Consider the following 25474-nt stretch of genomic DNA (forward strand, 5'->3'; position numbering starts at 1 on the left):
TACATAAAGTGCTCCCGGCTCATTTACATATTGCTCAATCTGGTGATGACGTCATTCAGAAAATCGTGGAGTGGCAATGACGTCATTCCCAAAATGGCCATGTGACAATGACATCACTGTCCCTCATTTGCATACCGGCCTCATTCACGTGGCCACGCCTCCCTCATTTACATATCTCTAAATCCGGTGATGACGTCATTCACAAACATGGCGGCACTGCGATGACATCATTGCTACTCATTTGCATGGCCACGCCTCCCTCATTTACATAAAGTGCTCCCACATCATTTACATATTGCTCAGTCCCGTGATGACGTCATTCACGAAATGGCGGAGTGTTGATGACGTCATCGTCCCCTCATTTGCATGACCACACCCCCTCATTTACATAAAGTTTCCCCCTAATTTACATATTGTTCAATCAAGCTATGACGTCATTCACAAAATGGCGGAGTGGTGATGACATCATCACCCTAATTTACATACCGACCCCATTTGCATGACCACGCCTCCCTCATTTACATAAAGCGCTCCCGCCTCATTTACATATTGCGCAATCCAGTGATGACGTCACTCGCCAAATATGGGCGTGTCGATGACGTCACGCACAAAACAGCGGTGCAGCGATGACGTCATCACTCCTCATTTACATAAAGTGCTCCAGCCTCGTTTTCATATTGCTCATTTGCATACGGCTCATTTGCATACGGCTCATTTGCATACGGCTCATTTGCATACGCTCCCGCTCTCACACCGACCCAAATTTGGGGGATTTGATCCCAAATTTTGGGAGTTTTCACCCAAAAATTTTTTGGGGTTTTTTTAATCTCAAATTTTGGGGATTCAGGAAAAATTTTGGGATTTTTTTTTCCCGAAATTTTGGTGGATTTTGTCCTGAATTTTGAGGATTTTCCTCCTCAAAAAAATTTGGATTTTTTGCCATAAATTTTGAGGATTTTCCCCAAAAGTTTTTGTATTTTTTTGTTCCCAATTTGGGGCTTTCCCTCGAAAAAAATTGAAGTTTTCTGTCCCAAATTTTGGATATTTTTACCTAAAATTTTGGAGCTTTTTTGTCCCAAATTTTGAGGATTTTTGTCCAAAATTTTAGGAGATTTTAGAAAAAATTTTAGTGCAGAATTTTATTTCTATTTTATTTTTATTTTATTTTATTTTATTTTATTTTATTTTATTTTATTTATTTATTTTTCATATCAATTTCAGAATTTTATTGCAATTTTATTTCCCTAAATTTTGGTCGAATTTTGTGCCAAATTTTGCATTTTTTTCCCCCAAATTCTGGGAAATTTCATCCTGAAATTTTGAGATTTTTTCTACCAAATTTTGTGACTTTTTCCCTTAAATTTTTGGGATTTTAACCCCAAATTTTTAAGATTTTTTTTCCTCAATTTTGGGACATTTTTCCTTAAATTTTTTGTATTTTTTCCTTCAAATTTTGAAGATTTTCCTCCAAATTCTTGGTGATTTTTCCCACCACATTTTTGGGATTTTTTTTCCCCAAATTTTGAGATTTTTTTTTTCAATTTTTGGATTTTTTTTCCCTCCAAATTTAGATGATTTTTCCCAAATTTTTTTTTTTTTTTTTTTTTTTCCCATTAATTTTGTGAAATTTTTTCATCCAGATTTTTGGCTTTTTTTTTTTCTCAATTTTGGAATTTTTTCCCTCAACTTTGCAATTTTTTTCCCAAAATTTTCAAGATTTTTTTTACCAACATTTTTGGGATTTTCTCCCAAATTTCAGGGATTTTTTTTCCCTCAAAATTTTTGAGAATTTTTTTCCCCCAAATTTTGTCAGTTTTTCCCCAACATTTTTTTGGGGATTTTTCCCTCAATTTTGAGATTTTTTCCTTCAAATTTTGTGACTTTTTCCCAAAAAAAAAAAATTAAATTTTTGGGATTTTTTTTCCTCCAAAAAATTTATGTTTCTTTCAAATTTTGCGATTTTTTTTCCCCAAATCTTGAGAATTTTCCCAAAATTTTTGGGACTTTTCCCCCCAAAATTTTGAGATTTTTTTTCCCCAAATTTTTGGGATTTTTCCCCAAATTTGGGGGGATGGGCCATGCAGGGGTGGGGGAGGGGTGGGGGGGGTCCCCCCCGGGGGGGGTTATTGCAGGGGGGGGGCCTGGGAGGGGTCAAAGGTCACTCGGGGTCACTCAGGGGTCACTCAGGGTCACTCAAGGGTCACTCAGGGTCACTCAGGGGTCACTCAGGGTCACTCAGGGTCACTCAGGGTCACTCAGGGGTCACTCAGGGTCTCTCAGGGGTCACTCAGAGGTCACTCAGGGTCACTCAGGGTCGCTCAGGGTCATTCATTGGTCACTCAGGGGTCACTCAGTGTCACTCAGGGGTCACTCAGGGTCACTCGGGGTCACTCAGGGGTCACTCAGGGTCACTCAGGGGTCACTCCGGGGTCAGTCAGGGTCACTCAGTGTCACTCAAGGTCACTGAGGGTCACTAAGGGTCACTCAGGGGTCACTCAGGGTCACTCAGGGGTCACTCAGGGGTCACTCAGGATCACTCAGGGGTCAGGGGTCACTCAGGGTCACTCAGGGGTCACTCTGGGGTCACTCAGGGGTCACTCAGTGTCACTCAGGGGTCACTCAGGGTCACTCAGGGTCACTCAGTGTCACTCAGGGGTCACTCAGGGGTCACTCAGGGGTCACTCAGGGGTCACTCAGTGTCACTCAGGGTCACTCGGGGGTCACTCAGGGGTCACTCAGGGGTCACTCAGGGTCACTCTGGGGTCACTCTGGGTCACTCAGGGGTCACTCAGGGTCACTCAGGGGTCACTCAGGGGTCACTCAGGGTCACTCAGGGTCACTCAGGGGTCACTCAGGGGTCACTCAGGGGTCACTCAGGGTCACTCAGGGTCACTCAGGGGTCACTCAGGGTCACTCGGCCACCTGCACGCCCCCGCAGTTCTCTTTGCTCTCCGAGGTGATCGCCAGGTACTCCGAGCTGGGGGAGGGGAAGAGCAAAAATTTGGGGTGAGGGAGGGGCCCCAAAATCCTCCTGGACACCCCAAAACCCAAAAACCCCAAAATCCCGAAATTTCCACCCCAAAATCCCCAAAATCCCACCCAAAATCCTGAAAATTCCGCCCAAAAATGACCCGAAAATTCCACCCCAAAAAGACCCAAACCTCAAAAATTTCACCCCAAGAAATTCCTCCGAAATTCCACCCCCCAAAACCCTGAAATCCCAAAAATTCCACCCCAAAAATGCCCCAAAATCCCAAAAATTCCACCCCAAAAATTGCGCCCCAAAAACCCAAAAATTCCACCCCAAAATGACGAAAATTCCACCCTAAAATTCCCCAAAAATCCCAAAATTCCACCCCCAAAACCCCAAAAATTTGGCCCCAAAAACTCCAGAATTCCAACCCAAAAACCCCAAAAATCCCAAAAATTCCACCCTAAAATTCCCCAAAAATCCCAAAATTCCACCCCCAAAATCCCAAAAATTTGGCCCCAAAAACTCCAGAATTCCAACCCAAAAACCCAAAAAATTCCACCCTAAAATTCCCCAAAAATCACAAAATTCCACCCAAAATCCCAAAAATTTGCCCCAAATTTCCCCCAAATTACCCCAAAATCCACATTTTTTGCCCCCAAATCCCGAGTTTTTACACCAATTTTCCCCCAAATTCCCGATTTTTGCCACGATTTCAACCCCGAATTTCCCATTTCCCCCCCAAAATTCCCATTCTCACCCCAAAATTCCCATTTTTAACCCCAAAATTCCCATTTTAACCCCAAAATTCCCATTTTTAACCCCCAAAATTCCCATTTTAACCCCCAAAATTCCCATTTTTACCCCCAAAATTCCCATTTTTAATCCCCAAAATTCCAATTTTTAACCTCAAAAATTCCCATTTTTATCTCTAAAGTTCCCAATTTTTTTGGGACAATTTTCACCCAAAATTTTTTTGGTTTTTTTCAGTCCCAAATCGAGCCACGCCCCTTTCTGACCACACCCACTTAAGCCACGCCCACAAAACCCAAACCACGCCCACTCGGGTCATTAAAACCCCGATTTTTACCCGATTTTCACCCAAATTTTTTTGTTTTTCACACCCCAAATCGAGCCACGCCCTTTTATGACCACACCCACTTAAGCCCCGCCCACAAAACCCAAACCACGCCCACTCCGCTCATCAAACCCCAATTCTGCCATTTTTTGACCAAATTTCACCCGATTTTCACCCAGTTTTTTTTGTTTTTTCGGCCCCAAATCGAGCCACGCCCCTTTCTGACCACACCCACTTAAGCCCCGCCCACAAACCCAAACCACGCCCACTCAGCTCATCAAACCCCAAATTTCTTCCCTAATTTCACCATTTTTTTCCTCAATTTTCACCCAATTTTTTGTTTTTTTTCAGTCCCAAATCGAGCCACGCCCCTTTTTGACCACACCCACTTAAGCCCCGCCCACAAAACCCAAACCACGCCCACTCGGCTCATCAAACCCCAATTTTCTTCCCAAATTTTACCATTTTTGGACCAAATTTCACCCAATTTTCACCCAGTTTTTTTGTTTTTTTCGGCCCCAAATCGAGCCACGCCCCTTTTCTGACCACACCCACTTAAGCCCCGCCCACAAATCCCCAAACCACGCCCACTCGGGTCATTAAAACCCTTTTTCTCCCCTAATTTTACCATTTTTGGACCAAATTTCACCCGATTTTCACCCATTTTTTTTTGTTTTTTCAGCCCCAAATCGAGCCACGCCCCTTTCTGACCACGCCCCCCAGGCCCCGCCCACTCACGCGCTGTCGGGGGGCGGGGCCGCGGCCGCCACCTTGCGGTAGCAGTAGAGCATCTCGGCCGCCAGCCAGAGCGTCAGCACCACGATCAGCACGTACATCAGGATCTCGGAGACGATGGAGGCCAGGTCCCGCCGGGCTGGGGGGAGGGGAGGGCAGGCAGGGGTCCCAAAAAATCCCCCTGAGCCCCAAAATAATCCTCCGAAAAAAATCCCTAAAGTAATCCTCCAAAAAATCCCGAAAATCCCCAAAATAATCGTCAAAATATCCCCAAAAATCCCCAAAATAATCCTCCAAATATCCCCAAAAATCCCCAAAATAATCCTCAAAAAAATCCCAAAAATCAAATCCCCAAAATAATCCTCAAAAATTCTCCCCAAAAATCCCCAAAATTCTCCTCAAAAAATCCCCAAAATCCACCCAAAAAAATCCCAAAATCCTCCAAAAAAATCCCAGAAATCCTCCTCCAAAAAATCCCCAAAATAATCCTCCAAAAAATCCCCCTGAGCCCCAAAATCCTCCTCCGAAAAAATCCCCAAAATAATCCTCAAAATATCCCCAAAAATCCCCAAAATAATCCTCAAAAAAAATCCCGAAAATCCCCAAAATAATCCTCCAAAAAATCCCCCTGAGCCCCAAAATCCTCCACCAAAAAATCTCAAAAATAATCCTCAAAATATCCCCAAAAATCCCCAAAATAATCCTCAAAAAAATCCCCAAAAATCTCCAAAAATACCCAAAATAATCCTCAAAAAAATCCCCAAAATTTCCCCAAAATCCCCAAAATAATCCTCGAAAAAATCCCAAATACTCCCTAAAAAAATCCCAAAATCCTGCCCAAAAATCACCAAAATTCTCCCAAAAAATCCCCAAAAATCTCCAAAAATACCCAAAATAATCCCCAAAATAATCCTCAAAATATCCCCAAAATCCCCAAAATAATCCTCCAAAAAAAATCCCAAAATTCTCCCCAAAAAATGCCCCAAAATCCCAAAAATAATCCTCAAAAAAATCCCCCTGAGCCCCAAAATCCTCCTCCGAAAAAATCCCCAAAATAATCCTCAAAAAAATCCCAAAAATCCCCAAAATAATCCTCAAAAAAAATCCCCAAAATAATCCTCCAAAAAATCTCGAAAATCCCCGAAAATCCCAAAAATAATCCTCAAAAAAAATCCCCCTGAGCCCCAAAATCCTCCACCCAAAAAATCCCCAAAATAATCCTCAAAATATCCCCAAAAATCCCCAAAATAATCCTCAAAAATTCTCCTCACAAATCCCCAAAATCGTCCAAAACATCCACAAAATTCTCCTCAAAAATCCCCAAAATTCTCCCCAAAAATCCCCAAAATCCTCCTCAAAAAGTCCCCGAAATCCTCCCAAAAATCCCCCAAAATCCTCCCTAAAAAACCCCAAAATTCTCCACAAAAAACTCCCAAAATCCTCCCAAAAAATCCCTAAAATCCTCCCCAAAAAATCCCCAAAATCCTCCCCAAAATATCCCCAAAATTCTCCCCTAAAGACCTCAAAATCCTCCTCCAAAAAACCATCAAATCCTCTCAAAAAAATCCCCAAAATCGTCCCCCCAAAATACTCAAAATCTTCCTAAAAATCCTGAAAATCCTCCTCCAAAAAATCCCCAAAATCCCCCTGAGCCCCAAAATCCTCCCAAAAAAAATCCCCAAAAAAATCCTCAAAATATCCCCAAAAATCCCCAAAATAATCCTCAAAAAAATCCTGAAATACTCCCTAAAAAATCCCAAAAATCGTCCCCCCAAAATACTCAAAATCTTCCTAAAAATCCCCAAAAATCCCCAAAATAATCCTCAAAAAAAATCCCCAAAAATCTCCAAAAATCCCCAAAATAATCCTCAAAAAAATCCCCAAAATAATCCTCAAAAAAATCCCCAAAATATCCCCAAAAATCTCCAAAATAATCCTCAAAAAAAATCCCAAAAAATCCCCAAAAATCCCCAAAATAATCCTCAAAATATCCCCCAAAATCCCCAAAATAATCCTCAAAAATTCTCCCCAAAAATCCCCAAAATCGTCCAAAACATCCACAAAATTCTCCTCAAAAATCCCCAAAATTCTCCTCAAAAATCCTCAAAATCCTCCTCAAAAAGTCCCCGAAATCCTCCCAAAAATCCCCCTAAATCCTCCCTAAAAAACCTCAAAATTCTCCATAAAAAACTCCCAAAATCCTCCCAAAAAATCCCTAAAATCCTCCCCAAAAAATCCCCAAAATCCTCCCAAAAATATCCCCAAAATTCTCCCCTAAAGACCTCAAAATCCTCCTCCAAAAAACCCTCAAATCCTCTCAAAAAAATCCCCAAAATCGTCCCACCAAAATACTCAAAATCTTCCTAAAAATCCTCAAAATCCTCCTCCAAAAAATCCCCAAAATCCCCCTGAGCCCCAAAATCCTCCCAAAAAAAATCCCCAAAAAAATCCTCAAAATATCCCCAAAAATCCCCAAAATAATCCTCAAAAAAATCCTGAAATACTCCCTAAAAAATCCCAAAAATCGTCCCCCCAAAATACTCAAAATCTTCCTAAAAATCCCCAAAAATCCCCAAAATAATCCTCAAAATTCTCCCCAAAAATCTCCAAAATCCTCCTCCAAAAAATCCCCCAAGTCCCCCTGAGCCCCAAAATCCTCCCAAAAAAAATCCCCAAAATAATCCTTCAAAAAATCCCAAAATTCTGCCTAAAAAATCCCCAAAAATCCCAAAAATAATCCTCAAAAAAAATCCCCCTGAGCCCCAAAATCCTCCACCCAAAAAATCCCCAAAATATCCCCAAAATATCCCCAAAATAATCCTCAAAAAAAATCCCCAAAAATCCCCAAAATAATCCTCAAAAAAATCCCCAAAATATCCCCAAAAATCCCAAAAATAATCCTCCAAAAAAAAATCCCAAAATTCTGCCTAAAAAATCCCCAAAAATCCCAAAAATAATCCTCAAAAAAAATCCCCCTGAGCCCCAAAATCCTCCACCCAAAAAATCCCCAAAAATAATCCTCAAAATATCCCCAAAAATCCCCAAAATAATCCTTAAAAAAAAATCCACAAAAATCTCCAAAAATACCCAAAATAATCCTCAAAAAAATCCCAAAATTTCCCCAAAATCCCCAAAATAACCCTCAAAAAAAATCCCAAAATTATCCCTAAAAAATCCCCAAAATCCCAAAAATAATCCTCCAAAAAATCCCCCTAAGCCCCAAAATCCTCCACCCAAAAAATCCCAAAAATAATCCTCAAAATAGCCCCAAAAATCCCCAAAATAATCGTCAAAATATCCCCAAAAATCCCCAAAAATAATCCTCCAAAAAAATCCCCCTGAGCCCCAAAATCCTCCACCAAAAAATCCCAAAATAATCCTCCAAAAAAAACCCCAAAATACTCCCCAAAATTCTCCCCAAAAATTCCCAAAAATCCCCAAAGAACCCAAAAATCCCAAAATCCAGCCCAAAAAACACCAAAATTTTCCCCAAAAATCCCCAAAGTAATCATCGAAAAAATCCCAAATACTCCCTAAAAAAATCCCAAAATCCTGCCCAAAAATCACCAAAATTCTCCCCCAAAAAAATTCCCCCAAAAAACCCCCAAATTCTCCCCAAATATACGAAAAAAATCCCTAAAATACTCCCTAAAAAAACCCCAAAATTCTCCACAAAAAAACTCCCAAAAAACGCCAAAATCTTCCCAAAAAAATCACCAAAATTCTCTCACAAAAAATCCCAAAATTCTCCTCAAAAATCCACAAAATCCTCCCCAAAAATCCACAAAATTCTCCAAAATATACCCAAAATCTTCCCCAAAAATCACCAAAATTCTCCCCAAAAAAATCCCAAAATTCTCCCCAAAAATCCCCAAAATTCTCCTCAAAAAAATCCCCAAATCCAGCCCAAAAAAATCCCAAAATCCTCCACAAAAATCCCAGAAATCCTCCTCCAAAAAATCCCCAAAATTCTCCCAAAAAAATCCCAAAATCCTCCACAAAAATCCCAGAAATCCTCCTCCAAAAAATCCCCAAAATAATCCTCAAAAAAATTCCCCAAAATACTCAAAAATCCCCAAAATACTCCCCCAAAAAAACCCAAAATTCTCCACAAAAAACTCCCAAAATCTTCCCCAAAAAAGCCAAAATCTTCCCAAAAAAATCACCAAAATTCTCTCACAAAAAATCCCAAAATTCTCCTCAAAAATACCCAAAATCCTCCCCAAAAAATCCCCAAAATTCTCCAAAACATACCCAAAATCTTCCCCAAAAATCACCAAAATTCTCCCCCAAAAAATCCCAAAATTCTCCCCAAAAATTCCCCAAAAATCCCCAAAATACTCCCCCAAAAAAACCCAAAATTCTCCACAAAAAACTCTAAAAATCTTCCCCAAAAACGCCAAAATCTTCCCAAAAAATCCCCAAAATCCTCCCAAAAAATCCCAAAATTCTTCTCAAAAATCCACAAAATCCTCCCAAAAAAAAAATCCCCAAAATTCTCCCAAATATACCCAAAATCTTCCCCAAAAATCACCAAAATTCTCCCCCAAAAAATCCCAAAATCTTCCCCAAAAACACCAAAATCTTCCCAAAAAATCCCCAAAATTCTCCCAAAAAATCCTCAAAATCTTCCCAAAAATCCACAAAATCCTCCCATAAAAATGGAGGGGGAACTGGGATGAACTGGGATGAACTGGGATGAACTGGGGTAAACTGGGAGAGACTGGGGGGGACTGGGATGGAAAAAATTCCAAGAAAAATTCCATGAAAAAATCCCAGAAAAAATCACGGGGGAAATACCCGGAAAAATCCCAAAAAATACCTGAAACACCTCCCAGTTCATCCCAGTTCATCCCAGTCCATCCCAGTCCATCCCAGTTCATCCCAGTCCGTCCCAGTTCCTCCCAGTCCGTCCCAGTTCATCCCAGTTCATCCCAGTCCATCCCAGTTCATCCCAGTCCGTCCCAGTTCCTCCCAGTCCGTCCCAGTCCGTCCCAGTCCATCCCAGTCCATCCCAGTCCATCCCAGTCCATCCCAGTCCGTCCCAGTCCGTCCCAGTCCGTCCCAGTTCGTCCCAGTCCATCCCAGTCCGTCCCAGTCCATCCCAGTCCATCCCAGTTGTCCCTAGTTCATCCCAGTCCGTCCCAGTTCGTCCCAGTCCATCCCAGTCCGTCCCAGTCCATCCCAGTCCGTCCCAGTCTGTCCCAGTTCATCCCAGTTCATCCCAGTCCGTCCCAGTCCGTCCCAGTCCATCCCAGTTCGTCCCAGTCCATCCCAGTTCGTCCCAGTCTGTCCCAGTTCCTCCCAGTTCCTCCCAGTCCATCCCAGTCCACTCCCAGTTCCTCCCAGTCCCTCCCAGTTTATCCCAGTCTATCCCAATCCATCCCCGTCCCTCCCAATCCCCTCCCAGTCCCTCCCAGTTTATCCCAGTCTATCCCAGTCCCATCCCAGTCCATCCCAGTTCGTCCCAGTCCATCCCAGTTTGTCCCAGTCCATCCCAGTCCCTCCTAATCCCATCCCAGTCCCTCCCAGTCCCTCCCAGTCCCTCCCAGTCACTCCCAATTCCCTTCACTTCCCTCCCAGTCATTCCCAGTCCTTCTCATTCTAACTCAATCCCCTCCCAGTCCCTCCCAGTTTATCCCAGTCTATCCCAGTCCCTCCCAATCCCCTCCCAGTCCATCCCAGTCACTCCCAGTCCCTCCCAATCCCCTCCCAGTCCCTCCCAGTTTATCCCAGTTTATCCCAGTACCCTTCTCCACGACTGCCAGCCGCAGGCTCTGGTTCCTGGCCAGGCTGTGCTGCTCTCCCAGTCCCTCCCAGTCACTCCCAATCCCCTCCCAGTCCCTCCCAATCAATCCCAGTTTATCCCAGTCTATCCCAGTCCCTCCCAGTCCCTCCCAGTTGCCTCCCAGTTTATCCCAGTACCCTTCTCCACGACTGCCAGCCGCAGGCTCTGGTTCCTGGCCAGGCTGTGCTGCTCTCCCAGTCCCTCCCAGTCCCTCCCAATCCCCTCCCAGTCTATCCCAGTCCCTCCCAGTCGCTCCCAGTGCCCCCAGTACCCTTCTCCACGACGGCCAGCCGCAGGCTCTGGTTCCTGGCCAGGCTGTAGGTGTACCCCTCGAAGGTCAGGTTCCTCCTCAGGCCGCACACGTAGTGCCCGGCGTGGGCGCGGCCGACGTGCGCCAGCCACACCGACAGGTCCTGCAGGTCCCGCGTGCCCCGCGAGCCGTTCCAGGCCAGCACGTCCAGGAACGGGCCCGGGGCCACCCACTGCCCCTCCTCGGGGCTGTAGTGCAGGATCTGCTGGGGGAAAACCAGTATAAACCAGTATGAACCAGTATAAACCTGTAAAAACCTGTAAAAACCCATAAAAACCTGTAAAAACCCGGTATGGACCAGTATGAACCAGTATGAACCAGTACGGGTCAGGGGCGACCCACTGCCCCTCCTCGGGGCTGTAGTGCAGGATCTGCGGGGGGAAAACCAGTATAAACCAGTATGAACCAGTATGAACCAGTATGGACCAGTATAGACCTGTAAAAACCTGTAAAAAACCAGTATGGACCAGTATGAACCAGCACAGGTCAGGAGCCACCCACTGCCCCTCCTCGGGGCTGTAGTGCAGGATCTGGGGGGAAAACCAGTATAAACCAGTATGAACCAGTATGGACCAATATAAACCTGTAAAAACCCAGTATGGACCAGTATGGACCAGTATGAACCAGTGGGTGGCCAAGTGGTGCTTAGGGTGGCTCCCAGTCCCTCCCAGTATAAACCAGTAACCCCAAAACCCCTCCCAGTCCCTCCCAGTCCATCCCAGTTCCCCTCATTGACCTCCCAGTCTCTCTCCAGCTCCCTCTGGTGTCAGATTTGGGAACCGCAGCGTCCTCCCAGTAACTCCCAGTAACTCCCAGTAACTCCCAGTCCCTCCCAGTCCCTCCCAGTCCCTCCCAGTCCCCCTGAAACCCCTCCCAGTCCCTCCCAGTATAAACCAGTAATCCCAGTCACCTTCTGGAAGTGGGGGGCCCCCTCAGGGCGGAAGAACCACTCGCTCTCGGCCTCGGCCGGGGTCTCACCAGCCCCTCCCAGTATAAACCAGTAACCCCCAATCGCCCCCCAGTCCCTCCCAGTGCCCCTCAAACCCCTCCCAGTCCATCCCAGTATAAACCAGTAACCCCAATCCCCTCCCAGTCCCTCCCAGTATAAACCAGTAACCCCTAATCCCCTCCCAGTCCATCCCAGTTCCCCTCATTGACCTCCCAGTCTCTCTCCAGCTCCCTCTGGTGGCAGATTTGGGAATTGCAGCGTCCTCCCAGTAACTCCCAGTAACTCCCAGTAACTCCCAGTCGCCCTGAAACCCCTCCCAGTCCCTCCCAGTCCCCCTCATACCCCTCCCAGTCCCTCCCAGTATAAACCAGTAACCCCCAATCCCCTCCCAGTCCCCTCATTGACCTCCCAGTGTCTCTCCAGCTCCCTCTGGTGGCAGATTTGGGAACCGCAGCATCTTCCCAGTAACTCCCAGTAACTCCCAGTAACTCCCAGTCCCCCTGAAACCCCTCCCAGTATAAACCAGTATAAACCAGTAATCCCAGTCACCTTCTGGAAGTGGGGAGCCCCCTCAGGCCGGAAGAACCACTCGCTCTCAGCCTCGGCCGGGGTCTCACCAATCCCTCCCAGTATAAACCAGTAACCCCCAATCGCCTCCCAGTCCCTCCCAGTCCCTCCCAATCTCCTCCCAGTCCCTCCCAGTATAAACCAGTAATCCCAGTCACCTTCTGGAAGTGGGGGGCCCCCTCAGGGCGGAAGAACCACTCGCTCTCAGCCTCGGCCGGGGTCTCACCAGTCCCTCCCAGTCCCTCCCAGTAACTCCTTGTAACTCCCAGTCCATCCCAGTCTCTCCCAGTATAAACCAGTAACTCCCAGTCCCCCTCAAACCCCTCCCAGTCCTTCCCAGTATAAACCAGTAACCCCCAATCCCCTCCCAGTTCCCCTCATTAACCTCTCACTGTCCCCCCAGCTCCCTCTGGTGGCAGATTTGGGAACCGCAGCGTCCTCCCAGTAACTCCCAGTAACTCCCAGTAACTCCCAGTAACTCCCAGTCCCCCTCTAACCCCTCCCAGTCCCTCCCAGTATAAACCAGTAATCCCAGTCACCTTCTGGAAGTGGGGGGCCCCCTCAGGCCGGAAGAACCACTCGCTCTCGGCCTCGGCCGGGGTCTCACCAATCCCTCCCAGTCCCTCCCAATAACTCCCAGTCCTCTTCAAACCCCTCCCAGTCCCTCCCAGTCCCCCTCAAACCCCTCCCAGTCCATCCCAGTATAAACCAGTAACCCCAAAACCCATCCCAGTCCATCCCAGTCACCCTCATTGACCTCTCACTGTCCCCCCAGCTCTCCCTGGTGGCAGATTTGGGAATTGCAGCATCCTCCCAGTAACTCCCAGTAACTCCCAGTAACTCCCAGTCCCCCTCAAACCCCTCCCAGTCCCTCCCAGTCCCCCTCAAACCCCTCCCAGTCCATCCCAGTATAAACCAGTCCATCCCAGTCTCTCCCAGTCCATCCCAGTTCCCCTCAATGACCTCCCAGTGTCTCTCCAGCTCCCTCTGGTGGCAAATTGGGGAACCGCAGCGTCCTCCCAGTAACTCCCAGTAACTCCCAGTAACTCCCAGTAACTCCCAGTCCCTCCCAATCTCCTCCCAGTATAAACCAGTATAAACCAGTAACCCCAGTCACCTTCTGGAAGTGGGGGGCCCCCTCAGGCCGGAAGAACCACTCGCTCTCGGCCTCGGCCGGGGTCTCACCAATCCCTCCCAGTCCCTCCCAGTAACTCCCAGTAACTCCCAGTCCCCCTCAAACCCCTCCCAGTCCATCCCAGTATAAACCAGTAACCCCAAAACCCCTCCCAGTCCATCCCAGTTCCCCTCATTGACCTCCCGGTGTCTCTCCAGCTCCCTCTGGTGGCAGATTTGGGAACCGCAGCGTCCTCCCAGTAACTCCCAGTAACTCCCAGTCCCCCTGAAACCCCTCCCAGTATAAACCAGTCCCTCCCAGTATAAACCAGTAATCCCAGTCACCTTCTGGAAGTGGGGGGCCCCCTCAGGGCGGAAGAACCACTCGCTCTCGGCCTCGGCCGGGGTCTCACCAGTCCCTCCCAGTCCCTCCCAGTAACTCCCAGTAACTCCCAGTCCCCCTCAAACCCCTCCCAGTCCCTCCCAGTATAAACCAGTGAACCCCAATCCCCTCCCAGTATATCCCAGTCCATCCCAGTCTCCTCCCAGTCCATCCCAGTTCCCCTCATTGACCTCCCAGTCTCTCTCCAGCTCCCTCTGGTGTCAGATTTGGAAACCGCAGCGTCCTCCCAGTAACTCCCAGTAACTCCCAGTAACTCCCAGTAACTCCCGGTCCCCCTGAAACCCCTCCCAGTATAAACCAGTATAAACCAGTAATCCCAGTCACCTTCTGGAAGTGTGGAGCCCCCTCAGGCCGGAAGAACCACTCGCTCTCGGCCTCGGCCGGGGTCTCACCAGTCCCTCCCAGTATAAACCAGTAACCCCCAATTGCCCCCCAGTCCATCCCAGTCCCCCTCAAACCCCTCCCAGTCCCTCCCAGTATAAACCAGTAACCCCAAAACCCCTCCCAGTCCATCCCAGTTCCCCTCATTGACCTCCCAGTCTCTCTCCAGCTCCCTCTGGTGGCAGATTTGGGAACCGCAGCGTCCTCCCAGTAACTCCCAGTAACTCCCAGTCCCTCCCAGTAACTCCCAGTCCCCCTCAAACCCCTCCCAGTATAAACCAGTAATCCCAGTCACCTTCTGGAAGTGGGGGGCCCCCTCAGGCCGGAAGAACCACTCGCTCTCGGCCTCGGCCGGGGTCTCGCCAGTCCCTCCCAGTATAAACCAGTAACCCCCAATTGCCCCCCAGTCCCTCCCAGTCCCCCTCAAACCCCTCCCAGTCCATCCCAGTAAAAACCAGTAACCTCAAAACCCATCCCAGTCCATCCCAGTTCCCCTCAATGACCTCCCAGTGTCTCTCCAGCTCCCTCTGGTGTCAGATTTGGGAATTGCAGCGTCCTCCCAGTAACTCCCAGTACTCCCAGTAACTCCCAGTAACTCCCAGTCCACCCAGTATAAACCAGTAACTCCCAGTCCCCCTCAAACCCCTCCCAGTCCCTCCCAGTATAAACCAATAACCTCCAATCCCCTCCCAGTTCCCCTCATTAACCTCTCACTGTCCCCCCAGCTCCCTCTGGTGGCAGATTTGGGAACCGCAGCGTCCTCCCAGTAACTCCCAGTCCCTCCCAGTAACTCCCAGTCCCCCTGAAACCCCTCCCAGTATAAACCAGTATAAACCAGTAATCCCAGTCACCTTCTGGAAGTGGGGAGCCCCCTCAGGGCGGAAGAACCACTCGCTCTCGGCCTCGGCCGGGGTCTCACCAATCCCTCCCAGTTCCCTCCCAGTCCCTCCCAGTAACTCCCAGTCCTCTTCAAACCCCTCCCAGTCCCTCCCAGTATAAACCAGTAACCTCAAAACCCCTCCCAGTCCATCCCAGTTCTCCTCATTGACCTCCCAGTGTCTCTCCAGCTCCCTCTGGTGGCAGATTTGGGAATTGCAGCATTCTCCCAGTAACTCCCAGTAACTCCCAGTCCATCCCAGTCTCTCCCAGTATAAACCAGTAACTCCCAGTCCCCCTCAAACCCCTCCCAGTCCCTCCCAGTATAAACCAATAACCCCCAATCCCCTCCCAGTCCCCTCATTGACCTCCCAGTGTCTCTCCAGCTCCCTCTGGTGGCAGATTTGGGAACCGCAGCGTCCTCCCAGTAACTCCCAGTAACTCCCAGTCCCTCCCAGTCCCCCTGAAACCCCTCCCAGTATAAACCAGTATAAACCAGTCCCTCCCAGTCACCTTCTGGAAGTGGGGGGCCCCCTCAGGGCGGAAGAACCACTCGCTCTCGGCCTCGGCCGGGGTCTCACCAGTCCCTCCCAGTATAAACCAGTAACTCCCAGTAACCTCCAGTCCCCCTCAAACCCCTCCCAGTCCTTCCCAGTATAAACCAGTAACCTCAAAACCCCTCCCAGTCCATCCCAGTTCTCCTCATTGACCTCCCAGTGTCTCTCCAGCTCCCTCTGGTGGCAGATTTGGGAATTGCAGCGTCCTCCCAGTAACTCCCAGTAACTCCCAGTAACTCCCAGTAACTCCCAGTAACTCCCAGTCCCTCCTAGTCCCTCCCAAACCCCTCCCAGTCCCTCCCAGTATAAACCAGTAACCCCAGTCACCTTCTGGAAGTGGGGGGCCCCCTCAGGCCGGAAGAACCACTCGCTCTCGGCCTCGGCCGGGGTCTCGCTGCGCCGCTTGCAGGCGATGCAGAGCAGCCGGAACGGCGCCCCCAGCACGGCCTCGGTGCCCGAGGCCACCTCCACGCAGCCCCCCAGGGCCCCCGAAACTGCGGGGAGGGGAGGGGGAGGGGTCAGGATTCCCGAAATTCCCAAAATTCCCAAATTTTACCGAAATTCCCAAAAAAAAACCCCGCGAAATTCCGTTGGGATTTGGGGAAAAAATGGTAAAAATTGGCTCTGAAATTGTTAAAATCGACCCAAATTGGAGCCAAAATAAGCCCAAATTTCTTCCCAAAAATGGGGCAGGATAAAAGGAGGGTCAGAATTCCCAAAATTCCCAAAATTCCCCGAGTTTTACCGAAATTCCCAAAAAAAACCCCGCGAAATTCCGTTGGGATTCGGGGAAAAAAATGGTAAAAATCCGACTTGAAATTGTTAAAATCGACCCAAATTGGAGCCAAAATAAACCCAAATTTCTCCCCAAAAATGGGGCAGGATAAAAGGAGGGTCAAAATTCCCAAAATTCCCAAAATTCCCCGAATTTTACCGAAATTCCCAAAAAAACCCCGCCAAATTCCGTTGGGATTTGGGTGAAAAACGGCAAAAAATCCGACTTGAAACTGTTAAAATCGACCCAAATTGGAGCCAAAATAAACCCAAATTTCTTCCCAAAATTGGGGAGAGGGAAAAGTGGGGTCAGGATTCCCAAAATTCCCAAAATTCCCCAAATTTTCCCGAAATTCCCAAAAAAAACCCCCGCCAAATTCCGTTGGGATTTGGGTGAAAAACGGCAAAAAATCCGACTTGAAATTGTTAAAATCGACCCAAATTAGAGCCAAAATAAACCCAAATTTCTCATCCAGGATCCCAAAAATGGGGAGGGATAAAAGGAGGGTCAGGATTCCCAAAATTCCCAAAATTCCCAAAATTCCCGAAATTTTACCGAAATTCCCAAAAAAAACCCCGCGGAATTCCGTTGGGATTCGGGTGAAAAAATGGTAAAAATTGGCACTGAAATTGTTAAAATCGACCCAAATTGGAGCCAAAATAAACCCAAATTTCTTCCCAAAATTGGGGAGAGGGAAAAGTGGGGTCAGGATTCCCAAAATTCCCAAAATTCCCGAATTTTCCCAAAAATTCCAAAAAAAATGCTGTGAAATTCTGTTGGGATTTGGGTAAAAAATGGTAAAAATCCGACTTGAAATTGTTAAAATCGACCCAAATTGGAGCCAAAATAAACCCAAATTTCTCCCCAAAAATGGGGCAGGATAAAAGGAGGGTCAGAATTCCCAAAATTCCCAAAATTTTACCGAAATTCCCAAAAAAAACCCCGCGGAATTCCGTTGGGATTCGGGTGAAAAACGGCAAAAAAATCCGATTGAAATTATTAAATTCTGCCCAAAATGGAATTAAAATAAACCCAAATTTCTTCCCAAAAATGGGGCAGGATAAAAGGAGGGTCAGGATTCCCAAAATTCCCAAAATTCCCCAAATTTTACCGAAATTCCCAAAAAAAACCCCGCGGAATTCCGTTGGGATTTGGGTGAAAAACGGCAAAAAAATCCGATTGAAATTATTAAATTCTGCCCAAAATGGAATTAAAATAAACCCAAATTTCTCCCCAAAAATGGGGAGAGGGAAAAGTGGGGTCAGGATTCCCAAAATCCACAAAATTCCCGAAATTTTCCCAAAAAATCCCGAAATTACAGAAAAATTCTGTTGAGATTTGAGCGAAATTTGGGCAAAAATTGGCCCTAAAATTATTAAATTCCACCCAAAATGGAATGAAAATAAAACCGAAATTCTCCTCAAAAATGGAGAGAGGGAAAAGTGGGGTCAGGATTCCCAAAATTCCCAAAATTCCCGAATTTTCCCAAAAATTCCAAAAAAAATGCTGTGAAATTCTGTTGGGATTTGGGTAAAAAATGGTAAAAATCCGTCCTGAATTTATTAAAATTGACCCAAATTGGAGCCAAAATTCACCCTCAGGATCCCAAATTTAAGGAGGGGGAGAAGAGGAACCAGAATTCCCAAAATTCCCAAATTTTCCCAAAAAATCCCGAAATTCCAGAAAAATTCTGTTGAGATTTGAGCAAAATTTGGGTAAAAATTTGCCCTAAAATTATTAAATTCCACCCAAATTGGAGCCAAAATTCACCCTCAGGATCCCAAAATTGGGGAGGGGGAAGAGAGGAACAAGAAGTCCCAAAATTCCCAAAATTCCAGAAAAATTCCTAAAAAATTTGGCCAAAATTAGGCCCAGAAATTATCAAAATTTGCTCCAAAAATAATCAAAATCCAGCCCCCCAAAAATCCCAAAATTCCCCAAAAAAATGCCAAAATTCCCAAAAAAAAATCCACCAAAATTCCCCCAAAAAATCCCAAAAATCCAAAAAAAAAGCCAAAATTCCCAAAAAAATCCGCAAAAAATCCCAAAATTCCACAAAAAATCTCAAAAGTTTCCAAAAAATCCCAAAATTAACCCCATAAAAAAATCCCAAAATTCCCACAAAAATCCCAAAATTCCCAAAAAATCCCAAAATTCCCCAAAAAATTGCCAAAAATTCCAAAAAAATCCCAAAATTCCCCAAAAAATCCCAAAAAATCCCAACATTTCCCAAAAAAAAAATCCCAAAATTTCTGAAAAAATCCCAAAATTGCCTCCCCAAAAAATCCCAAAATTCCCAAAAAAATCCCAAAATTGACCCAAAAATTGGCCCAAAATTGGCCAATTGGGAGATTTTGGGGTCCCACGTGACATTTTCGGGGTCCCACGTGACATTTTCGGACATTTTTTGGGGTCCCAGGGACATTCTGGGGACAATTTGGGGTCCCAGGTGAAAATTTTGGACAATTTTGGGATTCCAAGGTGACATTTAGGGGTTCCCAGGTGACATTTTTGGGGTCCCAGGGACATTTTTGGGCATTTTTGGGTTCCCATGTGACACTTGGGGACAATTTTGGGTCCCAGGTGACATTTTGGGGACATTTTTGGGGTCCCACGACACAATTTTTGGGGTCCCAGGTGACATCTTGGGGACATTTTTGGGGTCCCAAGTGACATTTTTGGACAATTTTGGGTTCCCAGGTGACATTTTGGGGGTCCCAGGGACATTTTTGGGCATTTTTTGGGGTCCCAGGTGACACCTGGGGACATTTTTGGGGTCCCAAGTGACATTTTTGGACAATTTTGGGTTCCCAGGTGACATTTTGGGGGTCCCAGGTGACATTTTTGGGCATTTTTTGGGGTCCCAGGTGACACCTGGGGACATTTTGGGGACATTCGGGACTTTCCGGTGACATTCGGGGGGTCCCGAACTCACCCTCGAGGAGCCCGAGGAGCAGCGGCAGCAACATGGCGGCACTTCGGCACTTTCCGGACACCTTCGGCACTTTCCGGACACCTTCGGCACCTTCCGGACACCTTCGGTAACTTCCGGACACCTTCGGCTCTTTCCGCCCCTCCCCGAACTCCTTCCCGCTATTTCCGGCCCGGTTCCGCTATTTCCGCTCCGCTTCGGCTCTTTCCGGCCCGGCTCGGCTCTTTCCGTCCCGCTCCCTCCTTCCTTCGTTTCTTCGGCTCTTTCCGGCCGCGGTTCTGATTTTTCCGGCCCAGTTCAGCCCAGTCCGGCCCAGTTCGGCCCAGTTCAGCGGTTCCGGCCGCCCCTCAGCCCCCTGCCCGGCCCATGGGCCCCTCCCCCGCGGCAGGAGGAGGAGGAGGAGGAGGAGGACGAGCCCTGAGGAGCCGCCTCAGGGCATGGCCGGACCCTCCTCAGGGTCCGCTCCGGTCCCGCTCCGGTTCCGCTCCGGTCCCGCTCCGGTTCCGCTTCGGCTCCTCTCGGCTCCGCTCCGTCCCCGCTCTTCGGCTCTTTTCGGCTCCGCTTCGGCTCTTTCCGGCTCTTTTCGGCGCCGCTCGCTCCCGGCGCACTGCGGCGCCCGAGGGGGGGGCGGGACACGCTGGTGACGTCACGGGGTGGGCGTGGCTTAGCCAAATATGGAAAACCCGCCCCTCTCCGTGTCCCCCAAAAAGGTCGCGATGTCCCCGAGGTGTCGCCGACGTGTCGCTGTGTCGTGGTGGCCTCAAAAAGCGTCCGGGTGTCCCCAAAGTGTCCCCAAGTCCCTCCCGGTGTCCCCAGCGGTGTCCCCGTGTCCCCAAATCTGTCCCTGCGTCCATCCCGCTGTCCCCCAGGATGTCCCCAAGTCCTTCTTGGTGTCCCCAAATTCCCAGGAGGGTCCCCAAGGGTGTCCCCATGTCCCCAGTGATGTCCCCAAGGTCATCCCGGTGTCCCCAGGGGTGTCCCCCTGTCCCCAAGTCCCTCCCAATGTCCCCAAAGTGTCCCCAAGTCCCTCCTGGTGTCCCCAAATTCCCAGCAGTGTCCCCCACATTGTCCCAGTGTCCATCCCAGTGTCCCCAACTGTGTCCCCATGTCCCCAGTGGTGTCCCCAGAGTGTCCCCAGAGTGTCCCCAAATCCATCCCAGTGTCCCCAAGAGTGTCCCCATGTCCCCAAGTCCCTCCTGGTGTCCCCAGGGCCACTCCAGTGTCCCCAAGTCCACCCCAGTGTCCCCAAGTCCCTCCTGGTGTCCCCAACTCCATCCCAGTGTCCCCAAAGTGTCCCCAAGGATGTCCCCAAGTCCCTCCCAGTGTCCCAAGGCCATCCCAGTGTCCCCAAAGTGTCCCCAAATCCATCCCAGTGTCCGCAAGTCCCTCCTGGTGTCCCCAAAGCGTCCTCAGGGATGTCCCCAAATCCATCCCAGTGTCCCCAAATTGTCCCCAGAGTGTCCCCAAGGATGTCCCCAAGTCCCTCCCAGTGTCCCAAGGCCATCCCAGTGTCCCCAAAGTGTCCCCAAAGTGTCCCCAAGTCCCTCCTGGTGTCCCCAGAGTGTCCCCAGAAAATCTCCAGCGCTCTCGGTTCGGTCTCAGCTTTATTTGAACGTCCCCAGGGCTGTCCCCAGCTCCTGCTGGTGTCCCCAGGTGTCCCCCAGGTGTGCCCAGGTGTCCCCCAGGTGTGCCCAGGTGTCCCCAGGTGTCCCCCAGGTGTCACTTGTAGAACTCGTGCTCCTGCTCGTCCTTCTTGATGACGGTTTTGTACGCCTTCTCGAAATCCTTGGCCAGCACGATGTACCTGTTCTCCCTGACGGCCAGCATGCCGCCCTGGGGACACACCTGAGTGTCACCTGTGTCACCTGTGTCACCTACAGGGTCACCTGTGTCACCCCCAGGGTCACCTGTGTGATCTACACTGAGCTACAGCCACACCTGTGTCACCTGTGCCAACACCTGTTCTCCCTGACGGCCAGCATGCCGCCCTGGGGACACACCTGAGTGTCACCTGTGCCATCCCCAGGGTCACCTGTGCCATCCCCAGGGTCACCTGTGTCACCTGCACTGAGCTACAGCCACACCTGTGTCACCTGTGCCAACACCTGTTCTCCCTGACGGCCAGCATGCCGCCCTGGGGACACACCTGAGTGTCACCTGTGTCACCTGTGCCATCCCCAGCGTCACCTGTGTCACCTGTGCCACCCCCAGGGTCACCTGTGTCACCTACAGCCACACCTGTGTCACCTGTGCCAGCACGATGTACCTGTTCTCCCTGACGGCCAGCATGCCTCCCTGGGGACACACCTGAGTGTCACCTGTGCCATCCCCAGGGTCACCTGTGCCACCTGTGTCACCTGTGTCACCCCCAGGGTCACCTGTGTGATCTACACTGAGATACAGCCACACCTGTGTCACCTGTGCCATCCCCAGGGTCACCTGTGCCACCTACAGCCACCCCTGTGTCACCTACAGCCACACCTGTGTCACCTACAGCCACACCTGTGTCACCTACAGCCACACCTGTGTCACCTGTGCCAGCACGATGTACCTGTTCTCCCTGACGGCCAGCATCCCGCCCTGGGGACACACCTGAGTGTCACCTGTGCCACCTGTGCCACCTACACAGAGCTACAGCCACACCTGTGTCACCTGTGCCAACACCTGTTCTCCCTGACGGCCAGCATCCCGCCCTGGGGACACACCTGAGTGTCACCTGTGTCACCTGAGTCACCTGTGCCATCCCCAGGGTCACCTGTGCCACCCCCAGGGTCACCTGTGTGATCTACACTGAGCTACAGCCACACCTGTGTCACCTGTGTCACCTACAACCACACCTGTGTCACCTGTGCCAACACCTGTTCTCCCTGACGGCCAGCATCCCGCCCTGGGGACACACCTGAGTGTCACCTGTGCCATCCCCAGGGTCACCTGTGCCACCTACACAGAGCTACAGCCACACCTGTGCCACCTGTGTCACCTGCACTGAGCTACAGCCACACCTGTGTCACCTGTGTCACCTACAGCCACACCTGTGTCACCTGTGCCCCCCCCAGGCCACGGGCACAGCTCACCTGTGCTCCCAGTGACGTCACCTGTGTCACCTCTGCTGTCACCTGTGCCAGGTGTGTCCTATCACCTGAGCCAGGTATCTCAGGTGTCACCTGTCCCAGGTGAGCCCAGGTGAACCCCACACCTGCCCCAGGTGAGCCCAGGTGTGTCCAGGTGAGCCCAGGTGAGCCCCACACCTGCCCCAGGTGTGTCCAGGTGAGCCCAGGTGAGCCCCACACCTGCCCCAGGTGTGTCCAGGTGAGCCCCACACCTGCCCCAGGTGAGCCCAGGTGTGCCCAGGTGAGCCCCACACCTGCCCCAGGTGAGCCCAGGTGAGCCCAGGTGAGCCCCACACCTGCCCCAGGTGTGCCCAGGTGTGCCCAGGTGAGCCCCACACCTGCCCCAGGTGAGCCCCACACCTGCCCCAGGTGCTCTCACCTCCTGGCAGATGGAGTTGATGTCGGCCCCCGAGATCTTGTCCGGCCGCGCCACGTCTGGGCCAGGGGTCAAGGAAACCGCACAGGTGTGCCCAGGTGTGTCCCTGGCACATCCAGGTGTGCCCAGGTGTGTCCCAATCCCCCCCAGGTGTGTCCCAATCCCCCCCAGGTGCCCCCAGGTGCACCCAGGTGCAGGATACAATCCTCCAGGTGTGTTCTATCCCTCCCCAGGTGCCCCCAGGTATGTCCCAACCCTCCCCAGGTGTGTTCTATCCCTCCCCAGGTGCCCCCAGGTATGTCCCAACCCTCCCCAGGTGTGTTCTATCCCCCCCTGCTCCCCCCAGGTGCGGATACAATCCTCCAGGTGTGTTCTATCCCTCCCCAGGTGCCCCCAGGTATGTCCCAACCCTCCCCAGGTGTGTTCTATCCCCCCCTGCTCCCCCCAGGTGCGGATACAATCCTCCAGGTGTGTTCTATCCCCCCCAGGTGTGCCCAGGTGTGCCCTGTTCCCCCCAGGTGTGGATACAATCCTCCAGGTGTGTTATATCCCCCCAGGTGTGTCCCTATCCCCCCCAGGTGTGTTCTATCCCCCCCAGGTGTGCCCCATTCCCTCCCAGGTGTGCCCAGGTGCGCCCAGGTGTGGGATACAATCCTCCAGGTGTGTTCTATCCCTCCCCAGGTGTGCCCAGGTGTGTTCTATCCCGCCCAGGTGCGGATACAATCCTCCAGGTGTGTCCCAATCCCCCCCAGGTGAGCCCAGGTGCGCCCAGGTGCGGATACAATCCTCCAGGTGTGTTATATCCCCCCCAGGTGCCCCCAGGTGTGTTCTATCCCGCCCAGGTGCGGATACAATCCTCCAGGTGTGCCCCATTCCCTCGCAGGTGTATTCTATACCTCCCCAGGTGTGTCCCAGGTGTGCCCAGGTGCCCCCAGGTGTGCCCTGCTCCCCCCAGGTGCGGATACAATCCTCCAGGTGTGTCCCAACCCTCCCCAGGTGTGTTCTATGCCCCCCCAGGTGTGCCCAGGTGAGTTCTATCCCCCCCAGGTGCGGATACAATCCTCCAGGTGTGTTCTATCCCCCCCAGGTGTGCCCTGCTCCCCCCAGGTGCGCCCAGGTGCGGATACAATCCTCCAGGTGTGTTCCTATCCCCCCCAGGTGTGTTCTATCCCCCCCAGGTGCGGATACAATCCTCCAGGTGTGTCCCAACCCTCCCCAGGTGTGCCCAGGTGTGTTCTATCCCCCTCAGGTGTGTCCCAATGCCCCCCAGGTGTGCCCTGCTCCCCCCAGGTGCGGATACAATCCTCCAGGTGTATCCCAACCCTCCCCAGGTGCCCCCAGGTGTGTCCCAATCCCCCCCAGGTGTGTTCTATCCCCCCCTGCTCCCCCCAGGTGCGGATACAATCCTCCAGGTGTGTTATATCCCCCCCAGGTGTGCCCAGGTGTGTTCTATCCCCCCCAGGTGTGCCCTGCTCCCCCCAGGTGCGGATACAATCCGCCAGGTGTGTTCCTATCCCCCCCAGGTGAGTTCTATCCCCCCCAGGTGCGCCCAGGTGTGTTCTATCCCGCCCAGGTGCGGATACAATCCTCCAGGTGTGTCCCAATCCCCCCCAGGTGAGCCCAGGTGCGCCCAGGTGCGGATACAATCCTCCAGGTGTGTTATATCCCCCCCAGGTGCCCCCAGGTGTGTTCTATCCCGCCCAGGTGCGGATACAATCCTCCAGGTGTGCCCCATTCCCTCGCAGGTGTATTCTATACCTCCCCAGGTGTGTCCCAGGTGTGCCCAGGTGCCCCCAGGTGTGCCCAGGTGCGGATACAATCCTCCAGGTGTGTCCCAACCCTCCCCAGGTGCCCCCAGGTGTGTTCTATCCCCCCCAGGTGCGGATACAATCCTCCAGGTGTGTTCTATCCCCCCCAGGTGTGTTCTATCCCCCCAGGTGCGCCCAGGTGCGGATACAATCCTCCAGGTGTGTTCCTATCCCCCCCAGGTGTGTTCTATCCCCCCCAGGTGCGGATACAATCCTCCAGGTGTGTCCCAACCCTCCCCAGGTGAGTTCTATCCCCCCCAGGTGCGGATACAATCCTCCAGGTGTGTTCCTATCCCCCCCAGGTGTGTTCTATCCCCCCCAGGTGCGGATACAATCCTCCAGGTGTGTCCCAACCCTCCCCAGGTGAGTTCTATCCCCCCCAGGTGCGGATACAATCCTCCAGGTGTGCCCCATTCCCTCCCAGGTGCCCCCAGGTGCGCCCAGGTGCGGATACAATCCTCCAGGTGTGTTCTATCCCCTCCAGGTGTGTTCTATCCCTCCCCAGGTGAGCCCAGGTGTGTCCCTGCTCCCCCCAGGTGCGCCCAGGTGCGGATACAATCCTCCAGGTCCACCTCCTCGCTCAGGTTCATCTTGCCGGTGATGGTGGAGAAGATGAGGCGCTTCTGGCGCCGGTCGGGCAGCGGGAACTCGATCTTGCGGTCCAGGCGGCCGGGCCGGAGCAGCGCCGGGTCCAGCGTGTCGGCGCGGTTGGTGGCCATGATCACCTGGGCACAGGTGAGGGGGT

General features: G+C 50.7%; 2 protein-coding genes and 2 long non-coding RNA genes across 5 annotated transcripts in view; 1 reads left to right on the forward strand and 3 right to left on the reverse strand.

The window, feature by feature from the left end:
• The first annotated feature begins 2259 nt into the window (after positions 1 to 2259).
• LOC130262959 (uncharacterized) lies at positions 2260 to 2981 on the forward strand. The gene is made up of 4 exons (XR_008842199.1): positions 2260 to 2313; positions 2355 to 2439; positions 2644 to 2878; positions 2909 to 2981. It is a non-coding gene; the product is annotated as an uncharacterized LOC130262959 (long non-coding RNA).
• Positions 2707 to 20072, reverse strand: SCN1B (sodium voltage-gated channel beta subunit 1). Of its 2 annotated transcripts, XM_056510351.1 has the most exons (6): positions 19439 to 20071; positions 16056 to 16222; positions 10844 to 11084; positions 4788 to 4923; positions 2863 to 2977; positions 2707 to 2755 (listed from the first exon to the last, which is right to left on the reverse strand). In XM_056510351.1, the coding sequence occupies exons 1-5, from the start codon at positions 19470 to 19472 to the stop codon at positions 2911 to 2913; spliced, it is 645 nt and encodes a 214-aa protein (XP_056366326.1). In that variant the 5' UTR covers positions 19473 to 20071; the 3' UTR covers positions 2707 to 2755; positions 2863 to 2910. The 2 variants fall into 2 exon arrangements, with proteins under 2 accessions (XP_056366326.1, XP_056366325.1); XM_056510350.1 differs by lacking the exon at positions 2707 to 2755 and having other exon boundaries at positions 2873 to 2977; positions 19439 to 20072.
• Positions 20073 to 21020: 948 nt separating this feature from the next.
• PSMC4 (proteasome 26S subunit, ATPase 4) overlaps positions 21021 to 25474 on the reverse strand; it is a 68704-nt gene continuing 64250 nt past the window's right edge. Inside the window, exons 5-7 of the mRNA XM_056510349.1 lie at positions 25286 to 25454; positions 22925 to 22980; positions 21021 to 21268 (exon numbers count right to left, since the gene is read on the reverse strand). Of these exons, the coding sequence (XP_056366324.1) occupies positions 21155 to 21268; positions 22925 to 22980; positions 25286 to 25454 (339 nt within the window). The 3' untranslated portion in view covers positions 21021 to 21154. The remainder of the gene's footprint in view (positions 21269 to 22924; positions 22981 to 25285; positions 25455 to 25474) is intronic.
• LOC130263012 (uncharacterized) lies at positions 21539 to 22605 on the reverse strand. Its single transcript, XR_008842268.1, has 5 exons — positions 22407 to 22605; positions 22212 to 22272; positions 22057 to 22087; positions 21623 to 21682; positions 21539 to 21592 (listed from the first exon to the last, which is right to left on the reverse strand). It is a non-coding gene; the product is annotated as an uncharacterized LOC130263012 (long non-coding RNA).

Source organism: Oenanthe melanoleuca, chromosome 25 (genome assembly GCF_029582105.1).
Source record: "Oenanthe melanoleuca isolate GR-GAL-2019-014 chromosome 25, OMel1.0, whole genome shotgun sequence".
Lineage (NCBI taxonomy): Eukaryota > Metazoa > Chordata > Aves > Passeriformes > Muscicapidae > Oenanthe > Oenanthe melanoleuca.